A 19,271-nucleotide genomic window follows, 5' to 3' on the forward strand; every position below is an offset into this window, starting at 1 on the left:
AAATTGCCCCTTAGTGTCCAAAGATGTGCAGGTTGGATTAGACATGGTAAATGTGTGGGGTTACGGGGATAGAGTAGGGAGGTGGCCTCAGCAATATATTCTGCCAGTGTATCAGTCAGAGTTGGCGCGGACTCGATGGGCTGAATGGCCTCCTTCTGCACTGGAGGGATTCTATGATGCAGAGTATGTTGATATTGGGTGGCTGTTGAATTGGAGAACTATCCTGTTGGAGAGGAAGAGCCTCCAATGGGTGCAGAGGGAGGGAGGGGGGAGAGAAGTCGGTTGGTTCCGAGTGGCCGGAGGCGGAGACTCACCCGGAAGCCGAAGGGAATGTAACAAATCGCGGAGAAACTGAAACACAACGAGGCAGAGAGAGACTGAACAGAGTCTGGCTGAGAGAGACTGGGCAGCAAGCATGGGCATCAAGGTGGCGATATTCGGATCCACCGGGATGACGGGACTCGCTACCCTGCCGCAAGCAATCGCTGCAGGTGAGGAAGGGCAAAACTGACCAGTGAGAGCTGGGACACTGACCCAGATACTGACCAGTGAGAGCTGGCACACTGACCCAGACACTGACCAGTGAGAGCTAGGACACTGACCAGTGAGAGCTGGGAAACTGACCCAGATACTGACCAGTGAGAGCTGGGAAACTGACCCAGGTACTGACCAGTGAGAGCTGGGAAACTGACCCAGCCACTGACCAGTGAGAGCTGGGAAACTGACCCAGATACTGACCAGTGAGAGCTGGGACACTGACCCAGATACTGACCAGTGAGAGCTGGCACACTGACCCAGACACTGACCAGTGAGAGCTGGGAAACTGACCCAGATACTGACCAGTGAGAGCTGGGACACTGGCCTGGGAAACTGACCAGTGAGAGCTGGGACACTGATCCAGGAAACTGACCAGTGAGAACTGGGAAACTGACCCAGACACTGACCAGCGAGAGCTGGGACACTGATCCAGGAAACTGACCAGTGAGAACTGGGAAATTGACCAATGAGAGCTAGGACATTGATCTGGGAAACTGATCAGTGAAACCCGGGACACTGACCAGTGAGAAAACTGACCAGACACTGAGCAATGAGGCCTGGGAAACTGACCAGATTCTGAGCATTGAGACCCGGGACGCTGGGCAGTGAGAATGAGCAGAGTTGTGAGGGCAGCTTGGTTCAGCTGTAGTTTGGGAATCTATTTCGGTCTGTTAGTTAAGCGGTCACTTGTCTCTGTCTCATTCTCTGGCTCCTCTCTGTGAGGGGGAGCGGGGGGGGGAACGTGTAACAATTCTCAACCAGAGAGCGAGTCAAGGACATTCCGGTATTTCTGGGGGGATGGTTGATCTCTGTTTAATATTAAATTGCTCCGATATACCAGCTACAGTGTGGCTTTTACACTGCCAGCGCTGGCTGGAATTTAATTTTCAAGATTCAATTCTAATTTTAAGTTCACGGTAGGTCACACAGAACCAGTTCTGCTCTTGCTGTTTGAGTTGTCTTTAATAAACGCAGCAATATTTCCTATAGTTCATGAACTTTCTGTTTAAAGTGTTGAGCTGTATTTAAATGGCCCCAGGACATCCCAAAGTGCTTTACAATCAAGGAGGGACTTTTGTAATCTGGTTATTGTTGTGATGTAGCCCATCTGCGCACAGAAAGATCCCACAAACAGCAGTGAAGTGAACGACTAGATAACTTTATTGGGGATAACTGTTGGTGTTGGAATTTTTTTTGGGGGGGGGGTGGGGGTTCTCCTTTGAAATTATGTCCACCTCACAGGGTCATCTTTCCAACTGTATGTTGGCACCCTAGCAGTCCCTCACTACTGCTCTGGGAGTGTCAATGATTCGCTCCTGGAGTTTGCCACTGGTTCCCTTTCTAACTCTCTTTTTCCTATCCCCCTCCCCCCCGTACCTTTTCAAGAGGAGTGGGCAGCATGGTGGCACAGTGCTGCCTCACAGCGCCAGGAATCCAGGTTCAATTCCCAGCTTGGGTCACGGTCTGTGCGGAGTTTGCACGTTCTCCCTGTGTCTACCTGGGTTTCCTCTGGGTGCTCTGGTTTCCTCCCACAATCCAAAGATGTGCGGGTTAGGCAGATTGGTCATGCTAAATTGCCCCTTAGTATCAGAGGGACTAGCTAGGGTAAATGTGTGGTGTTATGGGGATAGGACCCAGGTGGGATTGTGGTCGGTACTGACTTGATGGGCCAAATGGCTTCCTTCTGCACTGTACGGATTCTGAGTGGGCTGGGTGGGTGGGGGAGATGCGGGGAGCATTGGGAGAGAAAGGCGGAAGAAGCCATGGTTGATGAGGTTGTGGGGATTGACCACATGACTGTTACCACACTGGGGCCTGAGTCTCAGTTTGTGAGGGGGACTAGTCTGGGTGTGTGCCATCTGTTATACAACCAGTGTAAATCATACAGAGAGTCTGTCATGTGGACAGAAAGGCAGGGAGCTAGCAACCAGCTAGGAGGAGAGATTCCACAAACGAAGGTTGTATTCCCTGGAATTTAGGCAGTTAAATGGCAATTTGATTGACATTTTCAGGATATTAAGGGGGACTGGTAGATTAGATAGAGAAATTATTTCAGCTGATTACAGAGTCTAGGAGGAAATGATAGGGGAGGGAGCTCCAAATGTTGGAGCCAGACTTCTCAGGTATGGCATTAGGAATCAGTTCTACACACACACAAGCTGAATCAAGTTTGAAATACTCTGTTGTAAACGACGGAAATGTTGTGGCGCAGTGAGATTAGTGTCCCTGACTCTGAGCCAGAAGCTGTGGGTTCAAGTCCCACTCCAGGACTTGATGGCTGAGGAAGATATGTCCATAACGCGGCCAAACATATTGCGTGTCAACCTACAAAATCCTTCCAAACAAGCCAATGGCTGGCAGGAAGAGTGGGAGAGACTCCTGGTCAGCCACACTTGATTTATTATTGTCACAGACTTGGGATACAATGAAAAGTATTGTTTCTTGCGCGCTATAGAGAGAAAACATACCATTCATAGGGGAGGAGAGGGTGCAGAACCTTATGTTACAGTCATAGCTAGGGTATAGAGAAAGATCAGCTTAATGCAAGGCAAGTCCATTCAAAAGTCTGACAGCAGTAGGGAAGAAGCTATTCTTGAGTCAGTTGGTATGTGATCTCAGACTTTTGTATCTTTTTCCCAATGAAAGAAGATGGAAGGAAGAATGTCCATGATGCGTGGGGTCCTTGATTATACTGGCTGCTTTCCCGAGGCAGCGGGAAGTGGAGACAGAGTCAATGGATGGAAGGCTGGTTTGCGTGATGGACTGGGCTACTTTCACAACCCTTTGTCATGATGTGGAGTGGCACCCCTCAAGTTATAAGCCCTTGGTGACAGACTAGTGACCTGTTTTGGGAATAACTAGCTATGGAAACAAGTCTGCCTTAGCGCACCACAAGGAGCAGGAAGAGAACTGAAATTGGGAATTTGCAAAGGATAACTGATCTAAAATGGAATTTGAGAGAGTTTTGTTAACTGAAGAGTTTTTAAGGGATATGGGTTAGCCATGATCTCACTGAATGGCCTGAGGGGCTGAATGGCCTCCTCCTGCTCCTATTTTCCTTCCAACATTTCCAGGAGTACTCGATTGACTGAAAAACACAGTGGGCCATTCTGGGGATATGCAAGGTGCTATATAAATGCAAAAATCCCCTTTTCTTTCTCCAAGATGAAAGCAGACTTACTGCTTGGTGCAAACCTTCGACAACCTTGCACCCAGTTGTTGGTTCCTTTGGCAGCCTGTCTGTGCTGAGTCACGCTCACATGCTGGGAAGGCTTTTTGCTGACTCGTCCTCACAAGCTTTGTAGGCCATTGGTTGGTTCCTTGCATTGTTGATCACACAACACAGCACTGGGCCGTCAAGGCCAGCCTGTAACTGATAGATAAGTGCAGCTGCTCCTGGGTTCACTTCCCTATCTCCCAGTAACAGGAAGGGAGGTGTATTAACGTCAGGTCAGGCGAGGGGATGTTTGCTAATGATTGCAGCATTTCAGTTCCAGCTCCAACTCTCAGTTGGAGCCTAAATGCAGCAAGACCTGGACAACATTCAGTTGTTAAGCAGTAACAACCCTGCCTCAAAAGGGTCATCACCATCTCTAACCAGAGAGTTTGATCATCTCCCTTTGACGTTCGACAGCATTGCCATTGCTGAATCCCCCCACGCTCAATGGGGATTTACCACTGATGAGAAATGGAACTGGATGAGCCATATAAATATTGTGCCTACACAGGCAGGTCTGAGGTGAATAACGTGGCTGGCACAGAGCCACCTCACAGCGCCAGGGACCCCGGTTCGATTCCCAGCTTGGGTCACCGTCTGTGCTAATTCTGCACGTTCTCCCCCATGTCTGGGTGGGTTTCCTCCGGGTGTTCCGCTTTCCTCCCACAGTCCGAAAGACGTGCTGGTTAGGGTGCATTGGTCATGCTAAGTTCTCACTCAGTGAACCCGAACAGGTGCCGGAGTGTGGCGACGAGGGGATTTTCACAGTAGCTTCACTGCAGTGTGACACTAATAAATAAGCTTTAAAACTTAAACTCCAGGGGATCAGGCTGTTAATTGGGTGATCAGACATGATAATGAATGGAGGAGCAGGGTCGAAGGGTTAAATGGCCTCCTCCTGCTCCTACATTCTTTTGCTTCTGATTTCCTGAAGCCTGTCCACTATCTACAAGCTACAAGTCAGGGGTGTGATGGAATACTCCCACTTGCCTGGATGGGTGCGATTCTAACAACACCCTTCAAAACAAAGTAGCCTAACCGATTAACCCAAACACTGCCTTAAACATTCACTCCCTCCTCCAGCCACACACAACGGAATGTATCGTTTACAAGATGCAATGTAGTACCTTCCAAGCTCACAATCTCAACCACTAGAGCAACAGCTCCATTGGAACATCATCATCGCAAAATTAACCCCCCCCCCCCCCCCCCCCCACAAATGGCGCACACCATTCCTGACTCGGAAATACCTTGGCCGTTCCTTCATTGTCACTGGTTCCAGATTCTGGAACTCCCTCCCTAACGGCATGGTGGATGTACCTACATCACAGGGACTGCAGCGAGTTCAAGAAAGCAGCTCGGCATCACCTTATCAAGGGGCAATTAGGGATAAATTCTGGCCTTGCAAGTGATAAACAAATTTAAAAAAAAAGAATGACAGTTCAGTGAGTCAAACTGCCCCGAAAATCCTCAATCTGAGCCTTGAATTAAACACTGCTGTTATAATCCAGAAAGCCAATTAGGGAAGGCTAGAACTGGAGTTAATTTTTACTCAGTATTACATTTATTTAGAGTGAGACATTACAAGCGTATGCCTCCTACCTCAAACACACTTCTGTTTCCATCCACGTCTCTTTATATTCCCCCAAGTGAAACCTGAACTAGTGCCCTCCGCCAGGATTTAATCCATTTTATTTGATATACATTCAGCAACTGCTGAATGCCCAGAGACCCTGCCAAATAGTTTGAGGCCAATAGACATTTCTGTGGACAAGTTCTAACACCTTTGGGAGAGCTTGAGAGGAAACGTGGAAGCAGAACGCAACTAGTGTCCGAGCACAGTTACACTGCACTCTTTCCTAAACCCCCCTCACTTGCACACTTGTTGAAAACAGGTCATGTCCAGGGGTTAAATTGTATCTCACCATCATCCCAATAGATCATTGTTCCAAAGGCAACTTGTCCAAACAACTGTCCTGGTTCCCCCCAGTGCTGATGCTACAGTTCAAAAAGCCCACCAGCGCCTCTAATTTCTCATGAGGTTAAGGAAATTTAGCATGTCCACTACGACTCTCGAATTTTTACAGACGCACCACAGAAAGCATCCTTTCCAATGCATCACAGCTTGGTGTGGCTCCTGCTCTGCCCAAGACTGCAAGAAACTACAGATGGTTGTAAACGAAGCTCAGTCCATCGCCCGAGCCAGCCTCCCACCCGTTGATTCCGTCTACACTTCCCATGCCTCGGCAAAGCAGCCGGTATAACCAAGGACCCCACACACCTGGGAAATAGTCTCTTCCAGCTTCTTCCATCGGGAAAACGATTCAAAAGTCTGAGGTCACGTACCAACCGACTCAAGAACAGCTTCTTCCCTGTTGCCATCAGGCTTTTGAATGGCCCTACCTTATATTAAGTTGATCTTTCTCTACACCCTAGCCGCGAATGTAACACTACATTCTGCACTCTCTCCTTTCCTTCTCTGTGAATGGTATGCTTTGTCTGTATACTTTTCACTGTATCTCAATACGCGTGACAATAATAAATCCAATCAGACCATCATCCCAAAGTACCACAGGCATTTCTGCACATTAGCGAGAGGCGTTTTGGCTACTTGCAGCTTGGGGGCACCGCTCAGCAAAGGGAGGTGGCAAAATCTCTATGAATTACCATAGCCTGTGCGGGGATTGAAGCCATGCAGTTGGTTTCATTCTGCAATCACACTGGGGTTAAACTGGTGGAGTAACATAATCTCTCAGCATAATCTGCCATACCTGCCACAAGAGAGGAAAGGCATTGCAGACTTGAGTGCAAGATAAAATGTGGAGAGATTATGCAGGGTGGGGAACTATCCTTAGTCAGTGTGGTTCTCCTGTCAGACTCACTGCCCGTTATGTGTGTCCGTTTTCTCATAGGTTACGAGGTCACCGTTCTGGTGCGTGACGCAGCCAGACTGCCCCCTGAATGCAAAGGGTTAAAGGTCATCGTTGGCGACGTCCTGAATAAGGAAGATGTCCAGCAGGCAGTCAAAGGTCAGGACGGAGTCATCATCATTCTGGGAACCAGGAACGACCTGAGTAAGTGTCTTTCCCAGGCTGTGGGACAGCCGTGTGGATCTGGCTGTGCGTGTCTGAGGTGAATTTAGCACAGATGAGATTCAGGAGAAGTTAAACGTAGGAGGGAGGAAAGAGGCGAAGGATAACCCCATGAAATGCGCTGATCCAAGGGGCTGAAGAAGAGCATGAAGCTGTTTCTGTCTATAAATCATCCAGGTTTCTGAAGTGCTAATTGGCAATAATCAGTCCAATGATGTATTAAAAGGGTGGAGCACAGTGCCATGGTGGTTAGCACTGCTGCTTCACAGCATCAGAGACCTGTTCGATTCCCAGCTTGGGTCACTGTGTGGAGTCTGCACATTCTCCCCGTGTCTGCGTGGGTTTCCTCTGGGTGCTCCAGTTTCCTCCTCCTGTCTGAAAGACACGCTGGTTAGGTGCATTGAGCCTAACAGACACCAGAGTATGGCGGCTAGGGGAATTTCATGTTAACTTCATTGCAGTGTTAGTGTAAGCCTTACTTGTGACTAATAAATGAAAACTTCTAACTTTAAAAGTCTGTGTAGGTTTTCTGTGGGTGCTCCGGTTTCCGCCTACAGTCCGAAAGACGTGCTGGGAACGGCACGGTGGCGCAGTGGTTAGCTCTGCCGCCTCACAGCGCCAGGGACCCAGGTTCAATTCCCAGCTTGGGTCACTGTCTGTGTGAAGTTTGCACACTTGCCCCGTGTCTGCGTGGGTTCCCTGCGGGTGCTCCAGTTTCCTCCCACAGTCCAAAGATGTGGGAGGAACTCAAACCCGTTGTGGGTGTAAATCCTTGGGTCATCACCTTTTGAAGGAGAAAGTGAGGTCACCGTGTGATGACAGGGCTTCCCTCTATTATAATGGCAGCGTGGTGGTTAGCACCGTTTCAAAGCGCCAGGGACCCGAGTTCGATTCCGGCCTTGGGTGTCTGCCTGTGTGGAGTTTGCACACTCTCCCCGTATCAGCCTGGGTTTCCGCCCAAACTCCAAAGATGTGCGGGTTAGGTGGATTGGCCGTGCTAACTTGCCCCTTCGTGTCAGGGGGACTAGCTAGGGTAAATACATGGGATTATGGGGATAGGGTGGGATTGGTGTCCGTTCAGACTCAATGGGCCAAATGGCTGCCTTCTGCACTGTAGGGATTCTGAGACGTTACGTGTGTTGCCACGGCAAACCGGTCGTTTTGTTTCTTTGACTGATTTTCTTGTGAAATTTTCTGAACATTTTTAAAATGTGGCTGGGGTGGAGAGGGGTGGGTGGGGGAGTGGGGGACGTGGGGTTGTGAGATTTGGTGGGAGGGGGCACCCCAAGCTTTATGAGGCTGCCCCTGTAATAACCTGCCTGATCCACTTGTGGCTACCTGGCTTCTCTTCCTCGCCTCCCCCCTCGCACCCCCTCCTCCTCCTCACCCCCCCCCCCCCCCCCCCCCCCCGGTACAGTTAGGCCTTGGGCCTAGTAGTCAGTTGGTTGCTTTACATTCCTCGTGGGGGGGGGCAGTCTTGTGCCCTTCTGGGTGAGTAAAGTCAATAAAAGGCCCTTGGGCTTGAGTTGTCACAGTAAAAACTCACTGTTTGATTTCTCTTTTGCCTCCCCCAGGCCCCACTACCATGATGTCCGAGGGAACCAAGAACATTGTTGAAGCGATGAAGACCCACCACGTGAGGAAGGTGGTGGCCTGTATGTCAAGTAAGTTTAAAGCTGCTAGCCAAAGAAAGGAAAGGTTGCATTTATATAGCACCTTTCACAATATTAGGGCACCCAAAAACGCTTTCAGCTCAATTAAGTGGGCGGCACGGTGGCACACTGCTGCTTCACAGCTCCAGGGGCCTGGGTTCGATTCCCGGCTTGGGCCACTGTCTGTGTGGAGTTTGCACGTGCTCCCTGTGTCTGTGTGGGTTTCCTCCAGGTGTTCTGAATTCCTCCAACAGTCCAAATACGTGTGGGTTAGGTGGATTGGCCACGCTAAATTGACTCTTGGGGGCCGGATTCTCTGACTGCTCTCGCCCTGAAGCCGGAAAATCCTCCCCAAGGTCAACGGTTCTTTCCACGATCTGCCCCAACCCGCTCCGATTCCCATAGTGGGCGGAATGGGAAAATTTGTCCCTTAGTGTCCAAAGACGTGTAGGATTAGCGGGGCAAATGTGTGAGGTTACGGGGTAGAGTGCAGGGTGGGCCTACGTAAAATGCTCTGTTGGAGAGTTGGTGTGGACTTGATGGGCTGAGTGGCCTCCTTTTGCGCTATGGGGAATTTATCATTGATACCCAACCGAGAGGGTAGATTGAACCTCTCACCCAATAGATAGTGGTTCTGACAACACAGCACTATCCCAATGGGACTGTCCGACCTGATAGTCAAGCCTTCCGATGCAGGGCTGGGAACGCCACAAACACAACCACTGCTGACACTTGGGTCACTGGGTTTTGCCTTTTATGCAGTGGTGCTCAACTCAACATTGAACTGTCCAAACAGAGAGTGTCCTCTACCCTGCTGTCTCTATGCAAAACCGCTCAGACTAATACACCAAGTATACTTAATATAGAGTCTAATGACCAACCAGTGTCTTAAGAAGCTAACGAGGAGAGTCAGAAATCGGTGAAACATTTAGAAAGCCATCAAGGGAAGAATTATTCAATCTAATCACAGCATGGCCAATTCAAACTGAGCTGTGCTCAGCCTTGGTGGTGGACTGAGTGGGTTTCACAGACAGACAGGGCATCTCCTAACTCATTATCCAAGAGATAATCGACATTTTAATGAATGAGTTTTTAAAAGAAATTCACTGGGAGGGTGTGGGTATCACTGCCCATCCCTAATCGCACCTTGAGAAGGTGATGGTGAACCGTCTTCTTGAACCCAATGCAGTCCCTTGTGGTGCAGGTACACCCACAGTGCTGTTAGGGAAGGAGAACCAGGATCCTGACCCAGCAAGAGTGAAGGAATGGCCGATATGTCTCCAAGTCAGGATGGTGAGCGGCTTAGAACAAAGGACAGGAACAGGCCCTTTGGCCCACCAAGCCTGTGCTGACACATGACACCTTTCTAAATTAATGACCTTTTGCCTCCAAGCAGTCTGTATCCCTGTATTCATGGTGTCTGTCAAGATGCCCCTTAAACGTTGCTACTGTATCTGCTTCCACCACCTCCCTGGGCAGCGAATCCCAGGCAACTTACCACCCTCTGTGTTTAAAAGAAAAACCTGCCCCTCACATCTCCTTTAAACCCCCCCCTCCCCCTTTTACCTCAAATCATTGTCCCCTAGTAACATTTCCACCCTGGGAAAAAGACTCCGACCAGCGGAGGGAAATTTCCAGGGAGTGACCACCAGGGTACAGTTCCAGAGACTCTAATTCCTCCTAGGGTCCCTCACTGTTGTTGGGATACAGTTCCAGGGATAACGCAGCTAGGACCAAGTGCCCCAGCACAGCACGGGTTAAAAGGTTGAGACATTGTGGGGCCATGCATCGCAGTGTACTACGCAGGGCTAGAGAAAATGGCAGGATTGAATGAATTAAAACAAAACTAGACCGAATCTTTCCTCTTGGGGGGCAATCTAGAACAAGAGGTCACAGGTATAGGTTGAGAGGCGTTAGATTTAAAACTGAGATGAGGAGGAGCTGCTTCTCACAGAGGGTGGTGAATTTGTGGAACTCACTGCCCCGTAGCACGGTGGAGTCTAAATCATTGAATGGTTTCAAGAAAGAGATGAATATATTTCTGATTTAACAAAATAATGGGCTAAAGGGATATAGGGAACAGGTGGGGAGCTGGATTTGAGACCGGGGGAAATCAGCCATGGTAGGGGTGGCATGGTGGTTTGCACTGCTGCCTCACAGCAAGAAGTCTCACAACACCAGGTTAAAGTCCAACAAGTTTTTCTGGAATCACGAGCTTTCAGAGCACTGTTCCTTTATCAGGTGAGTGACCTGATGAAGGAGCAGCGCTCCGAAAGCTCGTGATTCCAAACAAACCTGTTGGACTTTAACCTGTGTTGTGAGACTTCTTGCTGCGCCCAGCCCAGTCCAACGACGGCATCTCCACATCATGGCCTCACAGCTTCAGGGAACTGGGTTCAATTCTGGCCTTGGGTCGCTGTCCGTGTGGAGTCTGCACGTTCTCCTCGTGTCTGCGTGGGTTTCCTCCCACAGTCCAAAGATGTGCGGGTTAGGTTGATTGGCCATGCTAAATTGACCCTGGTGTAAGGGGGATTAACAGGGCAAATGAGGGTGACAGGAATAGGGCCTGGGTGGGATTGTGGTCGGTACAGACTTGATGGGCCAAATGGCCTCCTTCTGTACTGTAGGGATTCAGTGACTTCTGGCAGAGCAGGCTCGAAGGGCTGAACTGCTTACTTCTGCCCCCAATTCTTACATTGGTGGGGATGGTGGCACCAGTCCTTCGAGGTCTATCAGAGCACAGTGAGGTCAAAGGAGAGAGGCAGCCAATTGATGTGATATTTCCATTTCCACAGCCTTCCTGCTTTGGGATGAAGCCAAGATCCCACCACGATTGCTGGATGTGACAAAGGACCACCAGAGGATGTATGAAGTACTGAAGAATTCGGAGTTGGACTATGTGGCTGTTTTTCCACCTCACATTGCCGGTTAGACCTCCTTTACTATGTTAGGTTAACATTACTGCAGATCATGGTGCATTCCAATCTAAATGAAGCACGATGATATCGATAATAGGAGGTTCTGAGCACAGACAAAGGAATATTATTCCTGCTGTGGAAACAAACCAGAGATCATGAACCCAAAATCATCGGCAAAAGATCTCGAGGGGAGATAGGGAAAAATATTTTCACACACAGAGAGGTATCAGGAGCTAGAATGCTTGACCTGAAAAGGTAATTTAGAAGGGATTTGCACTGCTATAGAAAGGATGTTATTAAATTGGAAAGGGTTCAAAAAAGATTGACAAGGATGTTAAGGGGACTGGAAGGTTTGAACACAGGCTTGAGAGACTGGGACTTTTTTCCCTGGAGTGTAGGAGGATGAGCTTTATAAAATCATGGGGGGCATAGATAAGGTGAATAGCCAGGGGGTTTTCCCCAGGGTAGGGGAGTCCAAAACTCAAGAGCATAGGTTTAAGGTGAGAGGGGAAGGATTTAAAAGGGACCAGAGGGGTAACTTCTTCACACAGCTAGTGTGTGTGTGTGTGTGTGTGTGTGGAATGAGCTAGCAGAGGAGGTGGTAGAGGTGGGGACAATGACATTTAAAAGACATTTGGACGGGGATGGGAAAGGTTTAGAGGGATAGGGGCCAAATGCAGACAAATGGGGCTGGTTAAAGTTTAGGAAACCTGGTTGGCACGTACGAGTTGGGCCGAAGGGCCTGTTTCCCTGCAGAATACCTCTGAGTCTAGGAACTCGAAAATAAGGAACTTGGGCTTGACCAAGAACGAGGGATGGTGGGACTGAGCACGACTGCTCTTCCAAAGAGCCAGCAGTGATTCAATGGGCCAAAAGGCGGGCTCCTTCTGTGCCACGAGAAGAGGATGATGTTGGGCACCTAAAGCAATGCCTTTCCACTCACTAGTGCCCACTGGTGGCTGAGACTGTATTCTGCAGGTTGTTGCACAATCCAATTTCAGTCACCAGGTGGCTCTGTTTAAGGTCAATACAGTGTAGATTAAACTGTGCTATAGACCTCTAGTGGCAATAGAAGGTAGTGAGGGCCAGTGTCATACCTGTTTTCAGAGTGTTATTCAACAGCTGGTTTAAATGTTACTTAAAAACAAGACTTTCTCGAATTGGGGTGAATTTTGCCCTTTTTTCACATTTTGCAAAGACGCATTTTGTACTTAAGACCACCTTCAGACCATTTCACAGCAGGGATGTGATCGCTGGTGTTATTTGGGGCAATTAAGCAGCCTGTCTTCCCTGCAGGAGGCCACGATACAGCAATGAAATGATGAATTTATTGATGTTGATTGGGGGATAAGTATTGGCTAGGACAGCAGGAAAACTCCCCTGCCATCCTTTTAGATGCTTTAGCTCAGCTGGCTGGAGGGCTGGTTCGCGATGCAAAGCGGTGCCAACAACGCGGGCTCAGTTCCCAGACAGGCTGAGGTGATTCACCAAGACCCCTTCTTCTCAACCTTGCCCCTTCACCTGAGGTGGTGGGGGGCCGGGGGGGGGGGGGGGGGTTACTGTTCCAGAGGAATCGTAGGGCAGGGAGCTGGGGGTTTGAACATGCAAAGCTCCATTGGTCCCAGGCAGGATTTTTCTGTTTTGAAGTGAGAGCGGCTTGAAAATCCCAGCCGTGGTGATCCTCAGGAGGTTAAAATCACCACCTGTCAACTCTCCCCCCTGCCCCCCCGCAAAAGGGGCGAAGCAGCCGACGGACATCTGGGACTGTAGCACCTTTTACATTCACCTAAGAGTGAGCTTGGCCTTTGTTTGATGTCCCTTTCAGAAGATGACATCTTGGTCCGTTCTTTCTGCTCAAGAATGGGACTTCAAATCCACTTCTTCTGACTCATAGACCCCTATATTTCAGATCCTACTGCAGACGTCTGCACTAGCTTTACCAAGTATTTGCAGCACAGAAACAGCCCAACTAACTTGGGTGGCCGAGGGGTTAGCACTGTGGCCTCTCAGCACCAAGGACCCCAGGTTCGATTCCAGGCTTGGATCATTCTGTGCGGGGCCTGCTCGTTCTCCCTGTGTCTGCGTGGGTTTCCTCTGGGCGCTCCGGTTTCCTCCCACAGTCCAACAGACGAGCTGGTTAGGTGTTAAATTCCCACTCAGTGAACCCGAACTGGCATGGAGGGGATTTTCACAGTAACTTCATTGCAGTGTGAATGTAAACCTCCTTGTGACATTAATAAACTTTAAAAAAAAACTCGTGGGTGTTAATGCTCCATACAAATCTCCTCCCAGCCCTCTCGTTAATCATCTGTTCTTTTTTCAGCTTCTCTTTAAATGCATCAATATTATTCACTTAAACTCCCTGTGGTAGCAAGTTCCACATGTTCATAGTCATACAGCACAGAAAGAGGCCTTTCGGCCCATTGTGTCTGCGCTGGCCATCTAGCACCCATCTATTTTCCACTTTCTAACACTTGATCTGTAGGTTGATACACTCTGGCACTTCAAATGCTCATCTCGCCACTCTGAGTGAAGAAGTTTCCCCTGAATTCACCACTGAATTATCTTCCATTCATGTCACTGGTGGAAGTCTCTTCCCTCCGTTTACCCTGTCAAATTTTTTTTTTTAAGAGGCCTCAAATAGGTCACTTGTCAGCCTTTTGTTTTGTACAGGCAAGTACCGCAATCTCAGTAGATATCACAGGCGAGATTTAATAAGAACTAGGAGCAGGAGTAGGCCACCTGGCCCCTCGAGCCTGCTCCGCCACTCAATAAGATCATAGCTGATCTTTTCGTGGACTCAGCTCCACTTATCTGCCCACTCACCATAACCCTTAATTCCTTTACTATTCAAAAATGTATCTATCCTTGCCTTAAAAGCATTCAATGAGGTAGCCTCAACTGCTTCACTGGGCAGGGAATTCCACAGATTCACAACCCTTTGTGTGAAGACGTTCCTCTTCAACTCAGTCCTAAATCTGCTTCCCTTTATTTTGAGGCTATGCCCCCCAGTTCTAGTTTCACCCGCCAGTGGAAACAACTTCCCTGCTTCTATCTTATCTATTCCCTTCATAATTTTGTATGTTTTTATAAGATCTCCCCTCATTCTTCTGAATTCCAATGAGTATAGCCCCAGTCTACTCAGTGTCTCCTCATAAGCCAACCTTCTCAACTCCGGAATCAACCTAGTGAATCTCCTCTGCACCCCCTCCAGTGCCAGTATATCCTTCCTCAAGTAAGGAGACCAAATGGCCTTGCTCGGACGAAATCGTAAAATCCCGCCTTAGGCCAACAGAGATTTCGGCCAATCTATTACTTCTTGTTTTGGAATTCAGGTCACAGCAGTGGGAGAACCAGCACCTCTTTTTTATTCATTCATGGGACGTGGGCATCACTGGCTGGCCAGCATTTATTGCCCATCCCTAGTTGCCCTTGAACTGAGGGGCTTGCCAGGCCGTTTCAGTTGAGAGTCAACCATAATGCTGTGGCTCTCGAGTCACATGTAGGCCGATTTCCTTCCCTAAAGGGGACATTAGTGAACCAGATGGGTGTTTCCGACAATGGTTTCATGGTCATCAGTAGATTCTTAACTCCAGATTTTTTTTATTGAATTCAAATTCCATCATCTGCCGAGGCGGGATTCGAACCCGGGTCCCCAGAATGTTAGCTGAGTTTCTGGATTAATAGTCTAGTGATAATACCACTAGACCATCGCATCACCTATTCCCCTTACATTGGAACAGGAGGAGGCCATTTAGGCCCTCAAGTCTGTCCACCATTCAGTAAAATCATGGCAGCTCTTTATTTTCATTCCATCTGGTTCTGTGTAACTTTTAAAACCTTTGCCAAACAAAATTTAGTTGCACCTCTGAACCTCGGGGCTGTGTGTTCCGGATTTTCATCACCCTTCGTGCAAATAAAATGCTTCCTGATATACCCCCTCAACAAACTGGCTCTAATTTTAAGGTCGTGTGCCATCCTTAGTTATATCCCTGTGGTGACCATTCTGGAAGTCACAGAATAGTGCAGAAGGAGGCTATTTGGCCCATCGAGCCTGCACCAACAACAACCTCATCCAGGCTCCATCCCCATAACCCCTTGTATTTACCTGCTAATCTCCGACACTAAGGTGCAATTTGGCCTATCAACCTAACCCATACATCTTTTGGACTGTGGGAGGAAAACAGAGCACCCGGAGGAAACGCACTCAGACACGGGGAGAACGTGCAAACTCCACACAGTGAGCCAAGGCTGGAATCAAACCTGGCGCTGTCAAGCAGCAGCGCTAACTACTGTGCCACTGTGAGAGCCTGTAGGGCAGCAGTGGGCAACTTATAACCTGGATGTCACGTGCAGCCCATCTGGGTTCTGAGTACGGCCCCCACCAGACATTTTGTTGACCACGACCCATACACGGGGTTGCCACATTCTGCTGATTCCCATCCGCGTAGTTTTTTTCCTGCCAGTGTGACTGAAGTGATTCGAATGTAGAACAAGAGTGAGTGAAGTGAGGTGTGTACTGATGGCTCACAACACCAACTGTGAGAGACGTGCGCTCCCTCTGTGTCCAAAGCATCAATATTTCTTTTGCTATAGTCGGAGGTTTACAGCATGGAAACAGGCTCTCCGACCCAACTTGTTCATCTCGCCCTTTTTTTTTAAACCCCTAAGCTAGTCCCAATTGCCCGCATTTGGCCCATATCCCTCTATACCCATCGTACCCATGTAAATGTCTAAACACTTTTTAAAAGACAAAATTGTACCCGCCTCTACTATTACCACCTCTGGCAGCTTGTTCCAGACACTCACCACCCTTTGTGTGAAAAAATTGCCCCTCTGGACACTTTTGTATCTCTCCCCTTAAACCTATGCCATCTAGTTTTAGACTCCCCTACCTTTGGGAAAAGATATTGACTATCCACCTGATCCATGCCCCTCATTATTTTATAGACCTCTATAACATAGGAGGAAAAAAGTCCCAGTCTATCCAGCCTCTCCTCCTCACTCAATCCATCAAGTCCCAGCAGCATCCTAGTAAATCTTTTCCGCTCTCTTTCTAGTTTAATAATATCCTTTCCATAATAGGGTGACCAGAATTGCACACAGTATTCCAAAGTCTTTTGCAACTTCAACAAGACAACCCAACTCTTGTATTCAATGTTCTGACCAATGAAACCAAGCATGCTGAGTGCTGCCTTCCTGTCCATCTGTGACTCCACTTTCAAGGAGCTATGAATGTGTACCCCTAGATCTCTTTGCTCTGTTACTCTCTCCAAAGCCCTACCTAGTAATTCCTGACCTGGTTTGATCTACCAAAATGCGTCACCTCACATTTACCTAAAGTAAACTTCAACTGCCATTCGTCAGCCCAATGGCCCAATTGATCAAGATCCCGTTGCAATCCGAGATAACCTTCTTCACTGTCCACTATGCTACCAATCTTGGTGTCATCTGCAAACTTACTAACCATGCCTCCTATAATCTCATCCAAATCATTAACATAAATGACAAATAACAGTGGACCCAGCACTGACCCCTAAGGCACACCACTGGTCACAGGCCTCCAGTTTGAAAAACAACCCTCTACAGCCATCATCTGGCTTCTCTTATCAAGACAATTTTGTATCCATTTAACTACCTCATCCTGGATCCTGAGATTTAACCTTAAGCAACAACCTATCATTTGATACCTTGTCAAAGGCCTTGCTAAAGTCCATGTAGACAATATCAACTGCACTGTCCTCAACTACCTTCTTGGCTACCCGTTCAAAAAACTCAAATCAAATTTGTTTTTGCCATTTGAAATTGACGAGAGTTCTATTACAACGTACATTATTAAGCATTTTCAAGGTGACACAGTGGTTAGCACTGCTGTCGTTCAGTGCTAGGGACCTGGTTCAATTCCAGTCTCGGGTGACTGTGTGGAGTCTGCACATTCTCCCTGTGACTGCATGTGTTTCTTCCAGGTGCCCTGGTTCCTTCCAACGCTCCGAAGATATGTAAATTAGGTGGATTGGCTGCTTAATGTTCAAAAGATGTGCAGGTTAGGCTGACTGGCTAGATTGCCCCTTAGTGTCGGGGGATTAGTGGGGTAAATACATGGGATTACGGGGATAGGGCCTGGGTGAGATTGTCATCAGTGCAGGCTTCATGAGCCAAATGGCCTTCAGCACTGAAGCAGTTCTACAATTCTGAAATATTCAGTGTGTATTAAATGTGCTTAATCTTATTCATGGCGTCACGGTGAGTGAACAAGCCCGGTTTCAATCTTACGACCCACTGAGATGAATGAGGACCCCTCATGTGGCCTACTCACTAGCCTAAGTTGTCCATCACTGCTGTAGTGTCCATTCATCATTTCCTGTCAACTACAATAACTTGCATTTACGCAGCACCTTTTCCAATGTGCTTTTCAGGAATGTTCACAATCCCTACAGTGCAGGAGATCATTTAGCCCATTGAACCTGCACCAACAACAATCCCTATTCCCGTAACCCTACGTACTTACCTACTAGTCCCCTTGACACTTTAGCTCGGCCCATCAACCTAACCCACATATCTTTGGGACTGGGGAGGAAACCAGAGCACCCGGAGGAAACCCACGCAGACACAGGGAGAATGTGCAGACTCTGCACAAACAGTGACCCAAGCTGGGAATCGAACCCGGGGTCCCTGGTGCTGTGAGACAGCAGCGCTAACCACTGTGTCACCGCGCCCACCGCCCCATGGATGGAATCGTGGGCTATACGTCCGACTGGAAATTCTCCTTTTGTATCATCCCTATCCTGATATTGTTGTACATCCTATCAGAATTCCTGTTTGCACCCTATCCCAGTTTTTTAATCCTCCATATCCCTGTGTTTATTTTTAGCTTTCCTATCCCAATTTTCCCATGTCCATTCTATCCCAATGTTCCCTTTTTTTAATCCTCTCGATCCGTTCCTTTTTATTCCCCTCCCGATATTCCTGTCAATGTCCTCCTCCTGTTTGAACCTTCTCTAGCCCAGTATTCGTGCTTGTGTGTCCCCCCCCCGACACTCCAGCTGTCTTTGTTCCTTCCACAGGTGAACATCCTCTGACTGGCACTTACACTGTGTCAGTCAACGCAAGGGGAGGCCGAGTGATCTCCAAGCACGACCTGGGACACTTCTTCCTCAAGTGCCTGACGACCTCGGAATACGACGGGAAGTTTGTCTGTCTGTCGGGAAACTACACGCAGCCATGAAAGAAGCAAGGGAGCGGGGAACGGACGACATCGTTCCGCGTTAACTATCTCTCTAATTACCAGGAGTTGAGATAATAAAATAAATGATGTCTACCTGCAGGCTCTCTTCCTGTAGCCCTGGGTGAACAAGTGGATCAGTGATTTAAATTCAGCCTGGACAGACCAGGAATATTCCAGCCCTGACAATCCTGGGGAGGGTGCAATTTATGCGCAGCCAGATCCCACAAACAGCAATGTGCTCCAAGTATCGGTGGCACAGTGGTTAACACTGTGGCCTCACAGAGATGTGGAGATGCCAGCATTGGACTGGGGTAAAATAGAAAGAAATCCCACAACACCAGCTTAAAGTCCAACAAGTTTGGCATTTGCTACAAATAAACTTGTTGGACTTCAAGCTGGTGTTGTGGGATTTCCTTCTGCCTCAGAGAGATCCAAGTTCAATCCCCGGATTGAGTCACTGTCTGCTGAGTCTGCACTTTTTCCCTGTCTGTGTGAGTTTTCTCCAGGTTCTCCAATTTCCTCCCACAGTCCGAAAGATATGCTGGTTACAGGCATTGGCCGTGCTAAATTTCCCTCGGTGTACCTGAACAGGCGCCGGAGTGTGGCAACTAGGGAACTTTCACAGTGACT

At 48.4% G+C, this 19,271-nt stretch overlaps 1 protein-coding gene across 1 annotated transcript; it reads left to right on the forward strand.

The window, feature by feature from the left end:
• Positions 1–306: 306 nt before the first annotated feature.
• Positions 307–18,734, forward strand: blvrb (biliverdin reductase B). The gene is made up of 5 exons (XM_080218296.1): positions 307–491; positions 6,667–6,828; positions 8,421–8,510; positions 11,294–11,425; positions 18,481–18,734. The coding sequence occupies exons 1-5, from the start codon at positions 416–418 to the stop codon at positions 18,639–18,641; spliced, it is 621 nt and encodes a 206-aa protein (XP_080074422.1). The 5' UTR covers positions 307–415; the 3' UTR covers positions 18,642–18,734.
• Positions 18,735–19,271: the final 537 nt, after the last annotated feature.

This window comes from Carcharhinus amblyrhynchos, unplaced genomic scaffold (genome assembly GCF_965287045.1).
Source record: "Carcharhinus amblyrhynchos unplaced genomic scaffold, sCarAmb.v2.hapA scaffold_37, whole genome shotgun sequence".
In the NCBI taxonomy this organism is placed as follows: Eukaryota; Metazoa; Chordata; class Chondrichthyes; order Carcharhiniformes; family Carcharhinidae; genus Carcharhinus; species Carcharhinus amblyrhynchos.

What these genes read in the sequence shown, in the direction of transcription:
- blvrb (XM_080218296.1), top strand. Translation starts at nt 416, where the DNA reads ATGGGCATCAAGGTGGCGATATTCGGATCCACCGGGATGACGGGACTC. An exon ending in GCCGCAAGCAATCGCTGCAG is followed by an intron (nt 492 to 6,666) that starts GTGAGGAAGGGC and finishes GTTTTCTCATAG; the next exon opens with GTTACGAGGTCACCGTTCTG. An exon ending in GGTGGTGGCCTGTATGTCAA is followed by an intron (nt 8,511 to 11,293) that starts GTAAGTTTAAAG and finishes CCATTTCCACAG; the next exon opens with CCTTCCTGCTTTGGGATGAA.